Below are 22903 nucleotides of genomic sequence, written 5' to 3' on the forward strand. Positions count from 1 at the left end.
GTATTATTTATAAATGATTTACTCTGTGTCGTTTAATGGTGTTAGTAACATACAGCTAGTTAGGTGATACTGAACCCCATCTGTAACTTAGCTCCCTCTGCTGGAGATAACACAGTACCTCTGGAGAGAGAATAACTGGAGAGGCAACAAGTGCTAATAGACTGACTGAAAGGCAGGAAAGCAGACAGACAAACAAATATTCTGGAGCATATAAAAAATAAAAAAAGGGAATTGTTCCCATGAGTGATTGTAACTGGCTGTAGTGCGTAGACCCTGAGGAACAGCAGCCTGCATCCTCAACTAGGGTCAAGCAGCTGGCCTTTCCCTTTTATTCATTACATTTGTTGTTGTTGCTACTTTTAATTGTCTACAGTCCACACTCTTGGTATTTGTGATTTAATGGTGCATATCATTTGTGATTAGCAGATGTTTCCAAGCCCTGCGGTTCTCTAACATCTTGACTTCATTAGGGAAAGTGCTGGTGTGTAGTATATTCATACTTACACACAAGCAGGGACACACATAATGTTTTAGAAGGTGACCTAAGGTGTAGACCAATAGCTAGCATTAAGAGAACACCTCCACACCATATATGTACCTATCTTGAGTAGGGAAGCTCAACACTAACGACAACACAAAAGAGTAAGTTTACCAACACTCATATCCAAATAACTTTCTGAAACTTTCAAATGGTTCCTTTTTTATTTACACTATATATACAAAGGTATGTGGACACCCCTTCAAATTAGTGGATTCGTCTATTTCAGCTACACCCGTTGCTGACAGGTGCAATCTCAATAGACAAACATTGGCAGTAGAATGGCCTTACTGAAGAGCTCAGTAACTTTCAACGTGGCACCGTCATAGGATGCCACCTTTCCGACAAGTCAGTTCATCAGATTTCTGCCCTGCTAGAGCTGCCCCGGTCAACTGTAAGTGCTGTTATTGTGAAGTGGAAACGTCTAGGAGCAACAACGGCTCAGCCGTGAAGTGGTAGGCCACACAAGCTCACAGAATGGGACCGCCGAGTGCTGAAGCGCCTAGCGCGTAAAAATCGCCTGTCCTCGGTTGCAACACTCACTACCGAGTTCCAAACTGCCTCTGGAAGCAACGTCATCACAATAACTGTTCGTCAGGAGCGTCATGAAATGGGTTTTCATGACCGAGCAGCCGCACACAAGCCTAAGATCACCATGCGCAATGCCAAGTGTTGGCTGGAGTGGTGTAAAGCTCGCCGCCATTGGACTCTGGAGCATTGGAAACGCGTTCTCTGGAATGATGAATCACGCTTCACCATCTGGCAGTCCGACAGACGAATCTGGGTTTGGCGGATGCCAGGAGAACGCTACCAACTGTAAAGTTTGGTGGAGGAGGAATAATGGTCTGGGGCTGTTATTCAATGGTTCGGGCTAGGCCCTTTAGTTCCAGTGAAGGGAAATCTTAACGCTACAGCATACAATGACATTCTAGATGATTCTGTGCTTCCAACTTTGTGGCAACAGTTTGGGGAAGGCCCTTTCCTATTTCAGCATGAAAATGCCTCTGTGCACAAAGCAAGGTCCATACAGAAATGGTTTGTCGAGATCGGTGTGGAAGAACTTGACTTGCCTGCACAGAGCCCTGACCTCAACCCCATTGAACACCTTTGGGATGAATTGGAACACTGACTGTGAGCCAGGCCTAATCGCCCAACATTAGTGCCCGACCTCACTAATGCTCTTGTGGATGAATGGAAGCAAGTTCCTGCAGCAATGTTCCAACATCTAGTGGAAAGCCTTTCCAGAAGAATGGAGGCTGTTATAGCAGCAAAGGGGGGACCAACTCCATATTAATGCCCATGATTTTGGAATGAGAAGTTCGACGAGGAGGTGTCCACATACTTTTGGTAATGTAGTGTATGTACTGTATCTCTAAAGATGCTTCAGATAGTCTGTAGTTTAGTGGCTGCAGTATAAAAGCTGTTGAGTTGGGTTGTTGCATAAATAGGTGCAGTTAGTCTGGGGCCTGAGTCTGATTCTGGTCCCTGCAGTGTCAGGCAGCGACCGACCGGAGTCTCCTCTCCTCGGACTGGACAGATTTGACAGGAACAGGAAGAGATGCAGACGATAAAGCCCCTGCTGTGTTTGAAGTGGTTCAGCTCAGAGCGCACAAAGACACAGTCACACAGGGCTACAACCATCACCACCCTTAGCCCCGCACGCAAAGGCATACCCCGTCTCTTCAGTCATTCCAGACCAGGCTAGGCATGAAGGAAACATCAAGGCAGCAAGGCAAAGCTTGCAGTGGTTTGGTTTGGAGGGCCAGTGGTTCCATTTTTACCATTCTCTCTCTCTCTCTCTCTCTCTCTCTCTCTCTCTCTCTCTCTCTCTCTCTCTCTCTCTCTCTGTGTGTTTGTTTATAGTCTATATCTCTGACAGGAGAGAGAGCTGATCAGAGGTCTCCTCACTTCATACAGTCCTATTTGGGTTTTAGAGACAAGGCTTCACTGGAGGAAAGGAGTCAGTTGAGTCAGTTCAATGTCTCTGCTCTACAAGAGCCAGTTGATTAGTTAGTTTCCTTTGGCTTATCGTTTTGAGTGACAGTTGCCGTGGGCAGGGCTATGGAGGTCAGGTATTGAGCATGAGCTCTCCTTGTCCGGAGCCCCACTCCCCGAACCCTGTCTCTCCGCTGGAGTGGGGCGGGTTGTCCAAGGAGAGGCCCCGCCTCTTCCCAAACACTTGCTCCTGCAGCTCGATGATGTCAATGCGAATGTCGGCCATCATGAGTAGGAGGAAGTCAAAGGAGCCGGGAGGTCCCTTGGGAAAGATACGGAGGTTTTAATATCTCTATCCACACATCAGTAAATTAGATTTCAACCTGTAAGGCATGTTACGTGCTTTTGGCTGGACTTACTGTATGCTTGGAATCTGATATTAGATAGAATAGAATGAACAAGATGACAATGATGAAAATGATGAAAATGCATTTAAAAATAGTTCAAAGCCTAGCTGGCAAATATAGTAAGTCAGAAAGCAGACTCACTGGTGGACCTCTGGTACCAGGAGTTCCTCTGTCACCCTAAAGAGAAAGAAACATCCAGAAACGTCCAGTTCCGTACTTCCAACATTCACACAGGCTTCTATAAGAGCTCACATTGGCAGCTCAGAGCTCTCAGGGTGGGGTGAAAAGTGTTGCTGTAAATGTTCCAGTTACCAGCTTTGAAAAGTTTACAGGAAAGTTTAAACACATACAGTACACACACAAGCATTTACTAAACATACACAGACACATGGATAGACTGTTATACTGACCTTCAGTCCATCTCTGCCTGGTGCGCCAGGAGGTCCCTGTTGGAAAAAGGAGCAACAGAAATATGGGTTGAAATGTTTTTAGTGGGAGCTACAGCTCCTCTCATGCAACATTTATTGTAATGATGTATCTCTGCAGCTATGGATGTGTTGAGGTCTGCCTGGACTAATAGACCCAACAGCATGTTATTGGGGGAGAAATAATATGTTTACCACAGCTCCTCTGTGACCCCTCTTGATGTGCTCCAGGTCAGGCTCGGGGCCCATAGGGCCCATGTCTCCCCGTGGCCCCTGGGGGCCGGTCAGGCCTCTCTCTCCAGGCTCTCCCTTCTCCCCCGGCAATCCTGAGTGGCCTGGGATCCAAGAATAAAGGGATGTAAGAGGAACCATGGAGTATCAGCCTGCTGAATATCAGCCAACAAACGGCTGACATAGGCAGTAAACAGAGAGATAGTTGAGAGAGAAAGACTGAGTTAGAAAGATTCAGAGAAAGAGAAGACAACTCTTACCTGGGACCCCAGGGGATCCTGGAGAGCCAGGAGGACCAGGGAGGGCGGGGATGTCAGTACCTTTCCCCACCCTCCCAGCAGACGGCTTATTACTGTTGTTAGCCAGGCCAGGAGACAACACCTACAGACAGGTACACACACAGGTTGTAGTACAACAACCTGTCTCAATTTGGCCAGACTTCCATTGTGAGACATCAAGTCTGGCGAGGCTAGTTTACAGTTAGTGTATCTCTGGTTAGTGTATCTCTGTGTTTGTATGGAACAACAGTGTAAGTAAGATGTGCAGTAGTTAGTGTTGTGATGTAGATGTACCTGGTTAGGTGACTGAGTGCTGCCCAGCCTCAGTTTGAGCTGCAGCAGGCTGTTCCTCATGTTGACAAAGTCCTGACAGGTGAGGGAGCAGGAGCCAGCACTCATCAGGGTGTCAGACTTCCCTGACGAGCTCACTGACAGAAAGACACAGAGACAAAGAGACTCTCAGAGACACAGGCTTGTTACAGAGTAAGTAACACTACAGAATAAGTAACACAAACAGAAAGTCTAGTAGTCTATGTTTACCGTCTCAAACACATATACTGTACCCTCAGGCTGAAGACACACAGGAAGGTACTGGAGAGCTAAACCCAGAGGTAGTGTAGCTGTAGTAGCCAGGCTCATGTAGACAGTAGGAGTAAAATATAGTAGTATACTGAACACCCACGGTTGTGACTGGGTATACAGGAGTCCTTGTCTGGTGCCAGGATGTAACCACTGCGACAGCGACACAGGAAGCTGCCCACGGTGTTCTCACAGTCGTGATCACAGACACTGCCGTCGGACTCCACACACTCATCTATGTCTGTGGGTGGTGTGGAAGACACAACACCAGCTGTGACTTTACACCCTCTGATTAAGGCTGCATTTAGGCTGCTCTAATCAGAGGGAGGGAGAGAGAGCGGTTGCTCTGATGCAGGATGTTAAATAGAGATTTATACAAAAGAAGACAATGCTGATTGGCTGATAAACAGGCTGATAAACAGCTGATTGGCAGATAAACAGGTAGTGGACTTACCTAAACAGTAGGTCTGGTGGTTGCGATGCCTCTCTCGATCAAAGCGGTATCCGGGGTAACAGGTGCAGACAACCCGTCCAAAGTTGTCGGTGCACTGCTGTTCACATGGGGAGCCAGAACACACATCCACATCTGGAGCAGATAAAGGGGAGGGATTGGTTCATCAATAGGGACATGCACAGATAGGATCGTACATGCAAAGCTAACAGCTCAATAATAACCTTGGATGGCCAATAATATTCCTCAAGGGTATTCCTTTGTAATGTTGCCATCTAGTGGTCATGGTGTGTCATTGTACAGTATTGACAATTTATGGAATTACATCTATTTTACTCTTCGATACAATTTGCAGTTCAGTAATGGGTTAATTTGGCATAAGTAATTTGCATTCTGTCTGTGTACAGGTGCCCAGGTGTAATTACAGGCACTGAGTATAGAATCTGACTTGGGGTGAGTAGAACTGGTGTATTTGTTTAACCTACTTTCAGGTATGCACTGGCCCATCACAAACCTGAAGCCCTCACAGCATTTCCTCCTGTGGATAAACACACAGACAGACAGTAGCATGAGCCAATAATTCATATCCCAGCTGCTGTATCCTTCCCTTCACATACTGAATGGATCTACACAGCCACTAAATGTGAAACACCAGAAATACTGTATATAATGACAAGATGCTCATGTCTCCGCCCTAACAATGGGAGTCGTTGTCCCAAAGGAGGGAAGGCAGGTGGTCTGCTTATCTCTCTGCTTATCAGTTTCCTAATCGTGGACAGATTTTGACAGGAGTAAACGCTCTCGCTTCGCCTCTTCCTCTCTGGTAACACCCAGCCTGTCAATTGTCTTTAGGACCAAAGATCCTCATTAGCACCAGATCCCTCACCTCCCTCCCCACTTCCCAACAGCACTAGCCTAGATGGTCAAGAGACAGCTGAACAAAGAGCATCATCCTCACACACAGCAAACCAAAACACCACATGTTACAGGCATTAGGGATGGAACTGCGGAATAGGAAACGATGGAAAGGGATATTGGAACACTCATAGAATCACAGAACCAAAATAACACAGATCATAGACGAGGAGGGGGGTGGAGGTTATGGGGGGAAACACACAACTCCTGCCCCGAAAACTGCACGCTCTTGATGGAGGGAATTTAGCATGGTACCTCACTCAAGGTTCCCTGAAGATAACAACTTGCTTTTATTCTTCTCCAACCTCTATGCAACATAACCCTAAATCACTCCTCTAAGACCCTCCCCCACTCCCTCTTCTGAATGATAAATAACCTACAAAACTATGGGCCTGGCCAGGGCCTAATTAAAGCCACATGACGGACTGGCGCTTTAATCTGTGGCTCATAGCTTTGTTGTGTTGTGATGGAGAGAGCTGGGGATGGGATGGGACAGTACTGGGGGGCTGCTAGGGGCTCTGGCCAGGGGCCTGAAGGACATCTCTCTCCAGGCCTGCCACCTCATGTCCCTCCAGTCAGTGTGCCCAGAGAGGAGAGGGCCAGGTTGGGCTAATGGACAGCAGATGTGGGGTCGGTCGGTCTGTCTGTCTGTCTGTCTGTCTGTCTGTCTGTCTGTCTGTCTGTCTGTCTGTCTGTCTGTCTGTCTGTCTGTCTGTCTGTCTGTCTGTCTGTCTGTCTGTCTGTCTGTCTGTCTGTCTGTCTGTCTGCCTGCCTGTCTGCCTGCCTGCCTGCCTGCCTGCCTGCCTGCCTGCCTGCCTGCCTGCCTGCCTGCCTGCCTGTCTGTCTGTCTGTCTGTCTGTCTGTCTGTCTGTCTGTCTGTCTGTGCTGGAGATGTACAGCCAGCAAGGGGAGGTTTAAGCTGTTTATTCAGACAGACAGACAGACAGACAGACAGACAAAATGTCTGTCTGTCTGTCTGTCTGTCTGTCTGTCTGTCTGTCTGTCTGTCTGTCTGTCTGTCTGTCTGTCTGTCTGTCTGGGCTGGAGATGTACAGCCAGCAAGGGGAGGCTATGGCTGGCAGCCTCTGGTCTCTCTGAGTGTCCACTCATAACATCAACACACAACCTCTGCTCTGTGTCCACTGCTCCACTGAAAACATCAACAGACAGCCTGTCACTCACACAGAGACCTGACCCCACACTGCCCCTGATCTGGGACCTGAAAAAAAGAGAAAGAAACTCTTTCATGAGCTAACTTGACTTTTTCGCCCCTTACTAGCTCTGACTTTGCTGATAGCTACTTTATTGAGGAAAAATGTACTTACTATGACTGAGATCTGTGGTTGTCCCACCTAGCCATCTTAAGATGAATGCACTAACTAAGTCACTCTGGATAAGAGCGTCTACTAAATGACTAAAATTTCAAAGTAAATGCTAGAGGTGTCTCTGATTGATGATAACGGCTCTTCGGTGGTCTGTATAAACTGCTCAGGTTATTAGTTACACAGTGTGATGACCTGTCTGTTGATGTTTGGGAATGTAGGGGTTGGTCTCTGTTGATGAACACTGCCAAACCACTAAAGCTACATCACTGTCCTCCACAGTGAGATAACCGCTTCTCATGCTCCCCGCGTGTGTGTGTGTGTGTGTGTGTGTGTGTGTGCGTGTGTGTGCGTGTGTGTGCCTGGGGCCCAGAGCAGTCAGTAATTGGGTGCATCTTGTTAATGTCAAGAAACAGGGCAGGGGTTATTAGTGAGAGTGATGTGTGACACTGACAGGACTGTTAAGCACAGCCTTAAGGAGGAGAGCTACCAGACCAGGCTCTTCCTTCACTTCTCTGCTCTGCTCTCTTCACAATACAGACAAACATCAAGGTTAGGTGACTAACAAGGTTAGGAGAGTACACTCTTAGAAAAAAAAGGTGCTATCTAGAACCTTAAAGAGTTTTTCGGCTGTCCCCATACAGTGAGGGAAAAAAGTATTTCATCCCCTGCTGATTTTATACGTTTGCCCACTGACAAAGAAATGATCAGTCTATAATTTTAATGGTAGGTTTATTTGAACAGTGAGAGACAGAATAACAAAAAAGAAATCCAGAAAAACGCATGTCAAAAATGTTATAAATTGATTTGCATTTTAATGAGGGAAATAAGTATTCTGCAAAACATGACTTAGTACTTGGTGGCAAAACCCTTGTTGGCAATCACAGAGGTCAGACGTTTCTTGTAGTTGGCCACCAGGTTTGCACACATCTCAAGAAGGATTTTGTCCCACTCCTCTTTGCAGATCTTCCCCAAGTCATTAAGGTTTTGAGGCTAACATTTGGCAACTCGAACCTTCAGCTCCCTCCACAGATTTTCTATGGGATTAAGGTCTGGAGACTGGCTAGGCAACTCCAGGACCTTAATGTGCTTCTTCTTGAGCCACTCCTTTGTTGCCTTGGCCGTGTGATTTGGGTCATTGTCATGCTGGAATACCCATCCACGACCCATTTTCAATGCCCTGGCTGAGGGAAGGAGGTTCTCTCCCAAGATTTGACGGTACATGGCCCCGTCCATCGTCCCTTTGATGCGGTGAAGTTGTCCTGTCCCCTTAGCAGAAAAACACCCCCAAAGCATAATGTTTCCACCTCCATGTTTGACGGTGGGGATGGTGTTCTTGAGGTCATAGGCAGCATTCCTCCTCCTCCAAACACGGCGAGTTGAGTTGATGCCAAAGAGCTCCATTTTGGTCTCATCTGACCACAACACTTTCACCCAGTTCTCCTCTGAATCATTCAGATGTTCATTGGCAAACTTCAGACGGGCATGTATATGTGCTTTCTTGAGCAGGGCGACTTTGCGGGCGCTGCAGGATTTCTTCATGGTGTAATGTGTTACCAATTATTTTCTTGGTAACTATGGTCCCAGCTGCCTTGAGATCATTGACAAGATCCTCCCTTGTAGTTCTGGGCTAATTCCTCACCGTTCTCATGATCATTGCAACTCCACGAGGTGAGATCTTGCATGGAGCCCCAGGCTAAGGAAGATTGACAGTTATTTTGTGTTTCTTTCATTTGCGAATAATCACACCAACTGTTGTCACCTTCTCACCAAGCTGCTTGGCGATGGTCTTGTAGCCCATTCCAGCCTTGTGTAGGTCTACAATCTTGTCCCTGACATCCTTGGAGAGCTCTTTGGTCTTGGCCATGGTAGAGAGTTTGGAATCTGATTGATTGATTGCTTCTGTGGACAGGTGTCTTTTATACAGGTAACAAGCTGAGATTAGGAGCACTCCCTTTAAGAGTGTGCTCCTAATCTCAGCTCGTTACCTGTATAAAAGACACCTGGGAGCCAGAAATCTTTCTGATTGAGAGGGGGTCAAATACTTATTTCCCTCATTAAAATGCAAATCAATTTATAACATTTTTGACATGCGTTTTTCTGGATTTTGTTGTTGTTATTCTGTCTCTCACTGTTCAAATAAACCTACCATTAAAATTATAGACTGATCATTTCTTTGTCAGTGGGCAAACGTACTAAATCAGCAGGGGATCAAATACTTTTTTCCCTCACTGTAGGAGAACCCTTTGAAGAACCCTTTTGGTTGCAGGTAGAACCCTTTAGGGTTCCATGTAGAACCCTTTCTACAGAGGGTTCAACCTGGAACCAAAAAGTGCTCTACCTGGAACCAAAAAGGGTTATCCTATCGGGACTGCCGAAGAACACTTTTGGAACCCTTTTTTCTAAGAGAGTATCTTTCTCTACTCCCAGATTTTCAATACTGATGGTCGGATTCTATGGTATTTTCCTGCCCATTCGATTCTTCTGTGTTTCTACATTCTGCATCAACATGTCCTTCACAAGCATATTGTCTGATTAAGTTCCTTCAGAAGATGAGTAGAGTCCCTGTGTCACCCTGAGGGTATTCCTGCTGTTAGACACTGCTTCTCTTAATGCTCCACACTCTAACATAGTGCCTACAGACCCACCAGGTCTGTCTGACCATGCAAGTCACCCAGCTATGAGTCCGTTTTAGGAGCACCATGCCTGGGCATCCCTGTCCCTGTGCTCCACCTGGTCCTCCTTGGTGCTGGTGGTGACCCAGTGACTACCTGCAGAGAGAGGGACGTACCGAGGGCCCACACAGGCTCTACACTACACTGCTGCTGCCAAAAACAGCACAGAGACGCTGGAGGAATAGCAAGACAGGATCCAGAGTACAGGCCAGAGCAGGATCACTTTACACGCCAGATTATGTACTTTAGCAAGGGTCTCCCTCCAGGGAAGAGAGATCAATGTTATTGTTTTCCATCCAGGCTGGCGTGATTTATTTGTGCTTTCGTGGCAGGAATGCACTACAAAGACTGGATATTCATTATAGACCCACCCAGGAATGCACTACAAAGACTGGATATTCATTATAGACCCCCGCCCCCCAACCGTCTACAACCTGGACAGACAGCACTGAGGTTACACAGAGAGAGCAGAGCAGAGACCAATCTAGAATGATGGTTTCCATAAACCAGACTGAAGTCACTATGTATTAACAGTTCCACTCACTCAGTACAGGATTGCTCCCTGGACCTCAGATAGTGTTTCTGTATCTAGATATGGGGGAGATAGCGAAGAGGGACAACAGTATCATTAGATGTCCTGTGCCACTTTAGTGAGGCAACGTTATGTATCATATTTACTCGGTCAACTCCCAGACTCCTCAGAGAGACAGCGGAGATGACTTAAGGGGGTTGTTGTGGCGATGGAAACGCAGCGAGGAGGAAATGAGACAGGGAGATGTTGACACGTCGAGGAGAGGAGGAGGATGGAGGGAGAGAGAAGGAGTGAAAGAAAGAGAGATGTAGCTTTTGTGTCAGTTGTGCTTGATGGTCCTTCATGTGGTGCTCTGTGAGTCAGAAACACAGGAAGTGGACCTCGGTGGAGGTCACTGACCCCTCGACACTTCAGGACAGGAGAGGCAGTGTGTGTGTGTTTGTGTGTTTCTGCTCTTACATATCTGTCATGTTGATGTCTTTATGTGGGTGTGGGTGTGCTGTGTGCTTTGCAGTTTTTGAATGAATGTTATCCTGTTTATAAGTCTAAGTGCCTCTCTGTGTGAGGATGATAGTCTGTCTCCCGTCTTTGTGTTTAAGTAAAAGCATCAGTCCTGTGTGTATAATTGATTAGGGTGTTATTTTTAAGAGGGTCTGTTTTCTTTGTGTTTCCTCATACAGCAGGGTGTGAGGCTGTTATATAAAGGTGTTTGTGGGTAGGTAAGGGTGTTAGTGTATAAGCATATTGTTCTTGGACAGTGTGAGTATATGTGAAGGTGTGCTGAGACGTGAGCGTGTCCTCTCTCTGTTTATTTATTCTGTCAGCACACTTCCAGCCTGCGGTCTCTCTTAGGGACACATCAGAGTGGGGAGGCTGTTAGTCAGACAGAGGATGCTTTCACTGAGAGCACAGGAGGTCTGCACCACTTCCACAAGCACAGCCACGCTACAGTTCCCAAAAAGCACCAACACTCCTTCGCCACCTCTAACCCACCTCCTACCGCTTCTGTCTTCACAGCTCCTCACTCCATCACCAATGCCTGTTCTAAAATTCTAACAGCCTATCCCTATTCCCACAGCTGACCTGGTGACACATCAACCATAATTGTTGGAACCGTGCTAGGAAGGACAATGTGAAAATAATATATCAGAGCCAGCATAGCACAGAATGGTTTGGGTCTGCACGGTAGTGTGAAAAGGGTATACCACCACTCATAAAGCCAGTTAATGTTGGGCCAAAGAGTGACAAAGAGCCCCCTATCCCTCTCTGTCACTCTCCCTCTCTTTTATGACCCTTCTCATTACAGGCCCTAAAGCTCCCAGGTCTATTCCCAGTGCCAGCGCCCACCCTCAGTTCCCCCCAGGCAATATGAAGGGCCGCTGGCTACTGTGACCCTGGGGTCAACCCAGGGCCGGGTGTCACCCCAGGAATGTGCCATCTCTGACCCTTCTGAGCCGCTCACAACCTCTCAACAACAGACAGACAGACATGTGACCTGGCCTGGAGCCTTACCTGACGACAGAGAGAGAGAGAGAGAGAGAGAGAGAGAGAGAGAGAGAGAGAGAGAGAGAGAGAGAGAGAGAGAGAGAGAGAGAGAGAGAGAGAGAGAGAGAGAGAGAGAGAATATGGACCCTACGAGGACAATAAAGGGCCTAAGAGAGAGATAAGGTCCAGATTATAGGTCATGTAGTGAGAGCAGCCAGTAACTGAGAAGGGAGTCTAAAGCCAAACTAATGATGGATCTGTCTTAATGACGTGTCTGTGAGTGCTCTATTGCCAGGGCAGGAAACCAGGCTACAGTCTGGTGTTTTTTAAGGATTTTACGCTGAGATCACAACAAAGTCCTTAACCAGGGCTCAAGGTAATGGACTGATAAGACTTGGCCTTCCAGAACCTTCCAGGACTCAGAGGGAGACGGCCTGGAGGTGGGAGGGTTGAAATTGCCCCACTGCTTGGAGAGATTTATGTTTGTTGTGTCCGACCGTGACTCCTCATCTTTACCACTTCAAACTTCCTTTATTTCATCCCCCCCTTTTCATTCCTTCATTCCCCCCCTTTTTCCAATTCTGTGATATAAAAACATTTACTGTCTATACAGCACACGGCTGCTTCTCTGTGCTGTACTTCAAACAACATGCTGACGGTGCCATTACAGGCCTTAATCAATTGGTGGGTGATTTGTATTGCTGAGATATTAGTGTTACATCATACCCATACAAGGGCAGAAATGTGCTTACCCCTGCTCTGTGGAACTGTAATGAATAACAGGCGTTGTGTTTGTACAGAGCGCTGTTCAGGTGAATGTTAATTAGAAAAATATGTAAAATGATTACTGGATATTTACTGGGGTCCAACAATAATACCGATCTACGCAAATGATTAGACTTATTAGACTTCACCATTAAAGACAGGAAGTGAACCTCAGGCCTTGTAAAAAAGTGTTTTGTGAGAAACAGAGAAATTGATAATATTTCCCCTGTAATGAAACAGTATTACGGCAGTACTCAGAACAGTATTGTGTGAGACAAATTAAACAGTTTCATTTTCCCACAGCTTGATCGCCATTCAAAACACACCGAGGAAGAAATGGCAAAGATTAAAAAAAAGTGTACTAGTTAGAATAGGACACCCCCGGAACTCCTAGATGCAACGTAAACAATGTGTGATGAAAGGCAGTTTCACTATGTGTTTAGGGTGAATGAGCTGTCCTGATGTACTCTTGGCAAGAGAAGACATGTCTCTCTGAACCTTTTATCACCTAAGCTTGTACAATTGGGTGGAAGTGGTGAGATATTTCTCTCCTCATTTCGTGGCTAACGTGCTGGTTGCTGTAGTGTGGTGAGTCTGATGAGGACTTGGCTGAAGATAGTAACCCTGTCAGAGCCTTAGTGGAGCACAGTGTGGGGTTCAGACCTGACTGGATACACACACAAACACACACACACGCAGGCATCTGGTCCTCGTTACTGCTTCGGAGCCTGTTGCTCCGGACCTAAATCACATCGCCTCTGCCCATTCTTCACTATGTTTTTCCTGACTCTGACATGACTCGTTTTAGCACCTAATTTCTCTGTTTATTGTTAATCAATTTAGTGCCAGTGATTGACTGACAGACAGGGCTTACCAGGGTAGGTATGATGTATGTGTTATATAGTCGCTTGTTTTATGGCTTGTAGGGGGGAGACCTCTCAGAGCCCTGGACAGTGAAACAGGCTTAGTAGAGTTCAGCTATGTGTCCCAGACACACACAAACACGATTTGAGGACATTGCAGGCCTGCTTCCTCTCACCTGCTTAAATGATAAAACCAGAGCACAAAAGAGAGACAGGACTGTGAGAGCTTGGCTCTCTCTCTCTCTCTCTCTCTCTCTCTCTCTCTCTCTCTCTCTCTCTCTCTCTCTCTCTCTCTCTCTCTCTCTCTCTCTCTCTCTCTCTCTCTCTCTCTCTCTCTCTCTCTCTCTCTCTCTCTCTCTCTCTCTCTCTCTCTCTCTCTCTCTCTCTCTCTCTCTCTCTCTCTCTCTCTCTCTCTCTCTCTCTGATAGGATGGTTTCCAGACCTTACAGCAGGCAGCCACATGTACTACAACGGTGTTGTTGCAAAGAGAGAGAATGAGAGAGGGATAGAGAGAGGAGAAGCAAGAAAGAAGGAGGAGAGAGCGGTAACAAGAAAGAGAGAGAGCGTAGTGAGGTGGTGCTGTTCTGGTGCTGAATCCTTCATTACACTTTAAAGCTTTAGCTCCAACACTACTGGCTTTGACTCCACCGGGGTTCCACCACATCAACTGGACTACCGGGCACCAATTGCAGCAGAATACAGAGGTTCATAAAAGCCAGAGCTCTGACCTATAGAGATTCCCTCCCTCCTGTGATTTCCCCTTCCTGATCCTTTTTATAGACCTTGACGTGGCTTTCCAGGCAAGCCACTGCCGAGGGGAACACACGGCATTGCCAGAATCCAGGTTTATTTAATTTGGATTTAAAAAATACCTCCATTCTTAACGTTTTCCCCTCCTTCTCCCCTCCCTTACTCTCCTCCTTCTCTTCTCCTGTTCCCCCTGCCATGCGTGTCACAGTCTTGTTTACAGCCGGCCCCACCATGGCCTGTCGACATGTAGGGGCTGTATGGGGGAGCAGAGCGGTGAGGGAGTGAGTGAGTACGGAGCCCACAGAGAGAACACTGCAGAGGTGAGAGCCAAGGCTAATAAATCCACAAGGAAACAAATAAAGAGAGAGTGATGAGAGAGAGAGCGTAACACTAAGGAGGTAGTAGCTACGTAGTACATATGCTCTGGGCCTGCATGTGCATCAGCTGTCAGAGCCTAGGACACATGCATACACGCACACTCGACTGACACACACATTATCACTCACTACGTACTCTTTAACACCAGGGAGGACACACACATTGCACTCAGAGAAAGAGGAGAGGAGAGAAGAAGAGGGGAATGCAGCCAGTGTGAATAGCCTGAGTGTTGTTCACCCTGGCCTGGAGGCCCCAGCCAGACTCTGCATCTCCCTGCTCGGTGTTATCTCAGGGTTTAATGGCTGAAACTCTACACATCCTCTACACAGCTCTCTGTGGGACAATGACCCGCGTCATCATCAGCCCCCATCGCCCCCCCATCCCTGAGGAGGGAGTCCTGTGTGAGGAGGCCTGGGCCTGGGCACGTAACTCATAACTCATACAGCGGGTCTGTCTTTCTAATGAACACAGACCACTTGAAAGCCAAGTGGTTGACACACAGGGGAAAGGGGATGCTCAGAATTGGCATTTCTGATGGAACCCGGTCACAGAGGCATATGATTGGGTGCAGAACACACCCTGTATAATGAGATAAGACAGCCGGGTTTAACTGGGATTTGCAGAGGAAATCTAGTGGTCGGGCAGGAATGAACTGAGTATTTCGTAAATCAATTCTTGTGATTTCTTTGAGAGGTTTGATGAGTGTGTGGCAGGAAGGCAGGCCCAGTGAGTGACTGAGTTCACCTCAGTTCATTTCAGAGAATCCCCACTCAGGCCCAGACATGACAAGTAAGATGGATGGGATATTTAGAAAATACTAAAATGTTCATAAGTGAGCCAAGAGAGAAATGATCATATCGTGGACCACAGTAAGGAAATTTCACTGATGCAAATGCAGCCCAAAGCCGTTTTGACTAAGACGTTAGATATGTCTGGAAGCAAACTAGAGAAAATTAACAGTAACCACCTTATCATCCACAGTTTGTATGCGAGTAAAGTCATACCGTATTTAAAAAAAATCACAACATCACGACAGCTGTGAAGGAAACAGGACATTTCGGTACAATTTTATAAATGCCGACCGTTAATTTTTTTGTGCGACATGGTGGGATCATTTTGTGTTTGTAAAATGTATTATGTGAGAAATGGCGGTGGAAACGCCTTGTGCAAATACTGATATAATAACCATCATATTGAAGTAAACTGAGTCACGCAATGATATTGTCACGCCCTGGCTCTGGGGACACTGTTATGTTGACCCAGGGTGTGTAATTCTATGTTTGTATTTCTATGTTGGCCTGAGTGACTCCCAATCAGAGGCAACGAGTGTCAGCTGGTTGTCTCTGATTGGGAGCCATATTTAACTGTCTGTCTTTCACTTTGTGTTTGTGGTTTCTTGTTCTTATTTGGTTTTGTGTTAAACCGTAGACATCACGTTATCGTCTGTTGTTTTGATCGTGTGATCAGTATAATAATAAATATGTTCACCTTCAACGCTGCGCCTTGGTCTCTCCCTGACGATCGTGACAGAAGAAACCACCAAGATGTGACCAAGCAGCGTGTCCAGGAGCCATCGCCAGGGAGATCTCTAACAGATCTCCTTCGCCTCTCGACTGGGTCAAGCCGGATGAGGAGGAGAGGGGCTTGACATTGTGGCAGAAGGGCGAACGGCTGGCGAGGGACATGGAGACCTTGGCCACGGGTAGGAGTGAAGCCCAGAAATTTTTTAGGGGGGCTAACGCCGTGGACGACGGGCCAGCAGGAGACCGCGGCAGAGCGGCCCAGCGGATTGGCAGAGGAGGCCGCCAGGTTACGGGGGCCACTGGTCGAAGAGGGGGTGGAAGATGTAGAGGCACGGCGAGAGGTACTGGCGTGTGTTGCCAGTCCGGTCCGGCCTGTTCCTGATCCCCACGTAGGGCCAGTGGTGTGTGTTCCCAGTACGGTCCGGCCTGTTCCTGCCACTCGCACCAAGTCTACGGTGCGCATCGCCAGCTCGGCCCGGCCCATTCCTGCTCCCCGCACCAAGTCAGTGGTGCGTTTGCGTCAGCCCTGTCCGGCCCGTTCCTGCTCTCCGCACCAAGTCTGTGGTGCGCGTCGCCAGCCCAGTCCGGCCCATTCCTGCTCCCCGCACCAAGTCTGTGGTGCATTTCGTCAGCCCTGTCCGGCCCGTTCCTGCTCTCCGCACCAAGTCTGTGGTGCGGCGTCGCCAGCCCAGTTCGGCCCGTTCCTGCTCTCCGCACCAAGTCTGTGGTGCGCGTCGCCAGCCCAGTCCGGCCCATTCCTGCTCCCCGCACCAAGTCTGTGGTGCGTATCGTCCAGCCCTGTCCGGCCCGCTCCTGCTCCCCACACCAAGCCAGTGGTGTGCGGCGTCAGTCCAGCACGGCCCGTGCCTGTTCCCCACACCAAGCCAGTGGTGTGCGTCGTCGGTCGGCACGGCCCGTGCCTGTTCCACTGGTGCCTGGTCGGCACCGGTCAGATGCGTTACGCCGGAGCTAGAGCAATCCGCTCCATCAGTGTGCAGTCCAGCTCCGGCCAGCGGGGCCAGACCGGACCAGGGGTACTTTGGGGGGTTGGAGAGGGAGTGGGGATCAGGCCCGGAGCCGGATCCGCCGCCAAGGCGGAGTGCCCACCCGGTCCCTCCCTGTGAGTATGAAGTTGGCGCGGTCGGAGTCCGCGCCTTTAGGGGGGTACTGTCACGCCCTGGCTCTGGGGACACTGTTATGTTGACCCAGGGTGTGTAATTCTATGTTTGTATTTCTATGTTGGCCTGAGTGACTCCCAATCAGAGGCAACGAGTGTCAGCTGGTTGTCTCTGATTGGGAGCCATATTTAACTGTCTGTCTTTCACTTTGTGTTTGTGGTTTCTTGTTCTTATTTGGTTTTGTGTTAAACCGTAGACATCACGTTATCGTCTGTTTTGATCGTGTGATCAGTATAATAATAAATATGTTCACCTTCAACGCTGCGCCTTGGTCTCTCCCTGACGATCGTGACAGATATGGTGTGTGAATAAATTATGATGAACTTCACAGGATGTTGAAAGTGCACTGTGATGAGCTTGATGCTCATTTCCAAAAAATATTGAGGGTCCTATTCTGGTGACATAATGATCTATGCTTGACTGCCGTTTGACAACAACACAAATTCTCCCTCTTATCCATAACAATCTCATTATGTAGACTAGCCTACCCAGTACCCGCACAACCTAGCCGCACTGTATCTGAGAGCTGTTGGCTAGAGTGCATTAGCCAAGACCAGAGTAGGCACATTTGCTATTTATGCAACAGTTTTTGTAACAACACTACCTGTGATGGAAACCCATTGAACTTTGGATTTTTATTCGGTATATGAAAAAGTACATTTTGCGTGCACTGTCATCACGCACTACATTTTATCCACAACAAGTCAGTTTTCTTTATGCAGATTTTAGAATATTTGCATGAAATTCTGTCGCCAATTGGATGGAAACCTAGCTAGTAAATAGCTTTTTTCTCCCTCTCTTTTTTCTCCACCTCATATGTGACTTGGGGTGGTAACAGTTTTTCACTCAGACCTGACCACACGTTCTGGCCTGTGGATGAATATGTGTGTGTGTGTGTGTTTAGGTGGAGTGGTGCTATACCACATCCCCAAATACTTGCCCTCTTCCCAGGGGGCCCAGTCTTACCACTGTATAACAACAACAGTTTGGACTAGCAGGGAAGTGAAAACAGACGTGGAAACAGACCCTTAACCTGCTATACCCGAATCCCAAATACCTCCCTTCATCCCTCAATCCATCTATCACTATTGGAGAAGTTGGTGTAGAGAGACAGATTTACAGTCTGGATCTATATAATCAGTTATTTTAGCACATCCCCTGTCAAGACTACATGATGGAATAGTGAAGCAATATAAAGGAGGACTTTTATATCACATTGACTCATAAAGTGCTAGCTCTTTATCCATGTGCCGCCCTGTCACCAGTCTCTCTGGTATAGAGACAGACTGGGAGCAGCTCTGAGGTTTCGCAATGCGCCCTAACTCAAACAGTATCAGTGTCTTCTCCTCGACCAATGAGCCATCAGCCGGGTGTTTAAAGCAGAGCAACACAGTAATCTGGGGAAGAGTGTTTATTGGTTTATCAACATCACAGAGACACAGAGCTGAGAGTGCTCCTTCCTCTCATCATCATCACAGACCTTCTCTACCCTGCCAGGAGAGACAACACAGCAGCCAACTCAGAAAGAGAGAGAGAGAGAGAGGTTTTCCTTGACTCAGGAAAGGGAGGGTGGGTAAGCTCTGACCTTTCATTCATTCAGACAGACAGACAAAGAAACTGGGTAACAACTGTGTGTGTTTGAGTTGGCATCGTCTGTACTGACCTCCGCCTGAGACAGAGATCAAAAACAATGCCAGTGGGTTGATTCTTTCTGATTCATCCTCATTGGAGTGAAAACCACAGTGGAGGGGAGGAAAAATGCATCTCATTGGCTCTTTGTTTCTAGTAGAGTGGCTGTGTGGGTTTGCTGCCCGACACCACAACAACCCAGTGTAATTGTGCTAACCCCAACCCCAGAGGTGGAGACATGGGAAAGCCTGCAGACTGCCAGGACTCACTGAGCTATATGGTTAACTCACTCTGCTTGCACGGTTAGGCAGACCAGACAGAATCATTTTCATGCATGGCCATCATCTAAATGATATTTTGCAGCCTGAGACAGGCCTTACCACGCTTCCCTGGGAGACATGGCACTAAAAACGAGAAAACTAGCTAAAACTCCACCACCACCACACACACATCTCGTCTGGAGCCAAGAATCAAATGAGACAACTTCTATTGCTGTGCTATAACCTTGACAGTACACAGATCAAATGCTCTGGACTTAAACCAGACCTGCAGGCTGGGGGTTTCTGGTGTGTGTGTGTGTGTGTGTGTGTGTGTGTGGTGTGTGTGTGTGTGTGTGTGTGTGTGTGTGTGTGTGTGTGTGTGTGTGTGTGGAGGATATTGGTAGAGTGGTGTGATTCTAAGGACATTCCGTATGGTGGATGGTTGTCAGGATGATGGGAGGGACATTTTTCGGAAGCGAACCACCCTATTTCATCCCTTCACTTTATCGGCATCGAACACGTCACCCTCCTTAGGAGAGGGGGTGACCATGACAATTTATTGTTAAAACAAGGGGCCGTCTGGATCTTTAATTTAAAGACCATCGCTCCCTTCGGTCTCAACATAGAGTTTGATCTGAAGCCATTCCTGTGATAGTGTTTTTGTTATCCATTGTAAATAATGTGTTTGGAGGTCTATATGATGTAGGCTAATTGTATCTATGATCGTATGTAATCCATTCATGCTTTTTTCTTTGTTCTATTGATATTTGTACATTTACCAATGAAATCATGCCACAGCTGGCCTTGATTACAGACTCCTGTGTGTGTCGTTTGAAACTCTATATAAACTAGTGACCCGCAGTGTTTGTCATTAAACCATGATGAAGACAGCTTGGCTGTCGAAACATTGCTATTAAATTATTGCATCTGAGCAGCGTTTCCCAAACTCGGTCCTCGGGACCCCAAGGGGTGCCCGTTTAGGTTTTTACCCTAACACTTCACAGCTGATTCAAATTATCAAAGCTTGATGATTAGTTGATTATTTGAATCAGCTGTGTAGTGCTAGGGCAAAAACCAAAACGTGCACCCAGGGGGGCCCCAAGGACCGAGTTTGGGAAACCCTGTCGTAAAGGTTGCGGCTCTTCTTTTATTTTTAAAGGATGGGACACTCTTACCTGAGACAGGTGCCATCCGTGCCCCTTGCTGTAATACAGGGGTACTCCACTGTAACTACCTTGTTCTCCGGACACTCCTCCCTTTACAAAGCCACGAGAAAGAAGACGAGAGAGATAACAGTGTAATGGTTACTGAGAGCTCCTAGCTCCAGGTAACAATGTTGTTACTATAGTAATAGGAGTGGTATTAAAGAGAGAGTCACTCAATTAAATTGGTAGTTATTTCATAGTGGAAATTCCCTTTCAAAGCAGCCAGAGTTCCCAAGCATTATGGCTACTTTAGTACATCCTGTTACAATACATCATCACAATTCTATGGCAGCAACTATTATATGTGAAGCAGCCATAATATTTCAACATGAAAGTTATAGAAAATGTATTGTGCCATGCAGTGGCCAGCGTGTGATTGCATTTTTTGTAAGAAAACGTTTGTTAAATAACTCAGCAAAGAGGTGCATTTATCACCAAGCTTTGGATGATTTGAAGCAGGTGTGTCTAAGGCAAAAACAAAAATGTGTACCCCCTCTCGGTCCCCAGGACCAGGATTAAGAAACACAATAACTCATTTGAAAATACAGAGGTCTATCACAAAGACATTTACTTGAAAAAATAAAGGAAAATAATAATATCATGAAATCGTTTACAACTGGAATGCTGAACTAAGAGGTAATAGCACGGAATTCAATTATAATTTCTGAGCAAAATTAGATGCTTCAAATTTCTTGTGGTCTATAATTTGCCCACTTAATTCAAAGGATTGTATGTAGGCTATGAACTCCCTCTCCCTGGTCCAGACCTCTCTGTGCGCACCTTAATAACCTATGTCACCTTATGGGCAGAATTTACAGATGGCATGCTACTGAGTGATCTCATTCAATATTCCCATCACATCACAACCACGTTTACTCGGGGACACACGGATCATTGGGTAGATAGGCTTAATGAGTGGAGCAACGTGGTGGTCTTTCTTTGACTGATTGTCGACGTTTTTCACAAGCAAAGTATTGTTTTTATTGTCTCTCACACATCACACAGAAATATTAAATGCAGTTACTTTTCGGTGTAAATAGCACATTCATCACCATGTCCAACCGGATAGCAAGTTACCGGACAGTTTTATTCATTTCCTACCAATCCTTCATTTGAATGTGCATGCATTTTATTAAGCTTTGATCAGGTGTCCTATATTTTATTTCATTTTCTGATAGGAAATAACAGACTGATATCTACAACGTTCCCTCAAAAATGCGCGGACTATCAACTTACCCTGAAGTGAGCACTGCAAATCTTGTTTTTATTAAAGAACTGGCACCACAATCCCAAAGAAAAACAACCCAGATGGCACCAAATGGTAAGAGTGTCGCAGCGCAAAGCTGACCCATGTCCCTGGCGAGCTCCGTGACAGCCTTGTTTATAATTTATTGATGCCTCGAGAACGAAGACGCTGAACTTCTGCAAAACAGCTATATGTTTTAATTGATCAATGTCGCACATGTACAGATTTAAATCTAACAGAAATCATAATTATACTCAGAGGTCAAACACGTGAGACCCTGCACATCAATTACTGCACTCAAAACTTCCTCCCGCGGCACTGTAGTGCGTCCGAGTCCTGTCCCAACTTTTGCGCACTGAATCAGACCCCCTCGAGCGATTCTGGACGGGTTTATAGACATGCGCAGTGATGAGCGCGATTCCAATCACTAAACCCCGGCGGAATTACGTTCCTGTTTTTAAGAAACAGACTTTGCTGAAAAGGAAACATTTAAGACACAGTAGAACATACCTCTATCGTCCTCTTGTGGAGCAAACTCTCATCCAGAATAATTTCTCTAATTCCACATGCGTTTTTCTCTCATCCACTCCTCCCTACACATTAGTGCATTCGTTTGAGTGGATTTAGAAAATACATATGTGGGGGAAGAGCAGGTCAATGTTATATGTAAAGAGCAGAACCAATTTAGAGGAAATCGTTTGATTGATTGTTTCCTATTCTCCACTAACTCTCTCTTTCATCAAGGACAAGCTGTAGCATAACACATTTGCTGATTGCTGAAATTAACTTTCCCATTTAAATTCATCCCATAAATTGTTGATTTAGGCCCACTCTTTAATCAATGTCCAGAAAATTCTTGTTTTGACTTTTTACTCATGTTCATCTGCATGTCGTATGCACTACTGACATACTGAAGGTATATGAAGACCAAAAATGTCTTAAAAACATAATATTTTAAAAATCATAATCGAGATAAATACTAGCCTGTATCTGTAAAATATTTTTGTAATTCTAAATCAAAGCTGAAATAACTAGATAATTCTTCAGTTGCTCAGTCCCTAAAGCTACCACTGTTTTCCTAATTTGATTGTATTGCTTTAAATTAAATCATCCTAAAACAGAGAAGCTGTTGTCACTGAAGGAACTTTGTAGGGGACATCTTTAATATGTTTACACAACACAAGCTACTTTATTATTTTCAGATTCGATTATTAAAAAAATTATATAATCACACATTTAAATGACTAGTAGACAAATTTGATTGCTCATTGAGTAAATCATGAACTGTTGACATTCACCTGACAAATCATTTAGGAGATGCAATGTAATATTA

General features: G+C 46.3%; 1 protein-coding gene across 1 annotated transcript; it reads right to left on the bottom strand.

Moving 5' to 3' along the window:
• Positions 1–1832: 1832 nt before the first annotated feature.
• Positions 1833–21903, bottom strand: LOC121583446 (collagen and calcium-binding EGF domain-containing protein 1). Its single transcript, XM_041899608.2, has 11 exons — positions 21561–21903; positions 20295–20375; positions 5330–5382; positions 4848–4979; positions 4497–4634; positions 4109–4242; positions 3797–3917; positions 3501–3640; positions 3291–3326; positions 3022–3057; positions 1833–2795 (listed from the first exon to the last, which is right to left on the bottom strand). The coding sequence occupies exons 1-11, from the start codon at positions 21674–21676 to the stop codon at positions 2607–2609; spliced, it is 1176 nt and encodes a 391-aa protein (XP_041755542.1). The 5' UTR covers positions 21677–21903; the 3' UTR covers positions 1833–2606.
• Positions 21904–22903: the final 1000 nt, after the last annotated feature.

This window comes from Coregonus clupeaformis, unplaced genomic scaffold (genome assembly GCF_020615455.1).
Source record: "Coregonus clupeaformis isolate EN_2021a unplaced genomic scaffold, ASM2061545v1 scaf1317, whole genome shotgun sequence".
Taxonomy (NCBI): Eukaryota; Metazoa; Chordata; class Actinopteri; order Salmoniformes; family Salmonidae; genus Coregonus; species Coregonus clupeaformis.

What these genes read in the sequence shown, in the direction of transcription:
- LOC121583446 (XM_041899608.2), bottom strand. Translation starts at nt 21,676, where the DNA reads ATGGGTCAGCTTTGCGCTGCGACACTCTTACCATTTGGTGCCATCTGG. An exon ending in CCACCAGACCTACTGTTTAG is followed by an intron (nt 4,635 to 4,847) that starts GTAAGTCCACTA and finishes CACCACCCACAG; the next exon opens with ACATAGATGAGTGTGTGGAG. An exon ending in GCACTCAGTCACCTAACCAG is followed by an intron (nt 3,918 to 4,108) that starts GTACATCTACAT and finishes ACCTGTCTGTAG; the next exon opens with GTGTTGTCTCCTGGCCTGGC.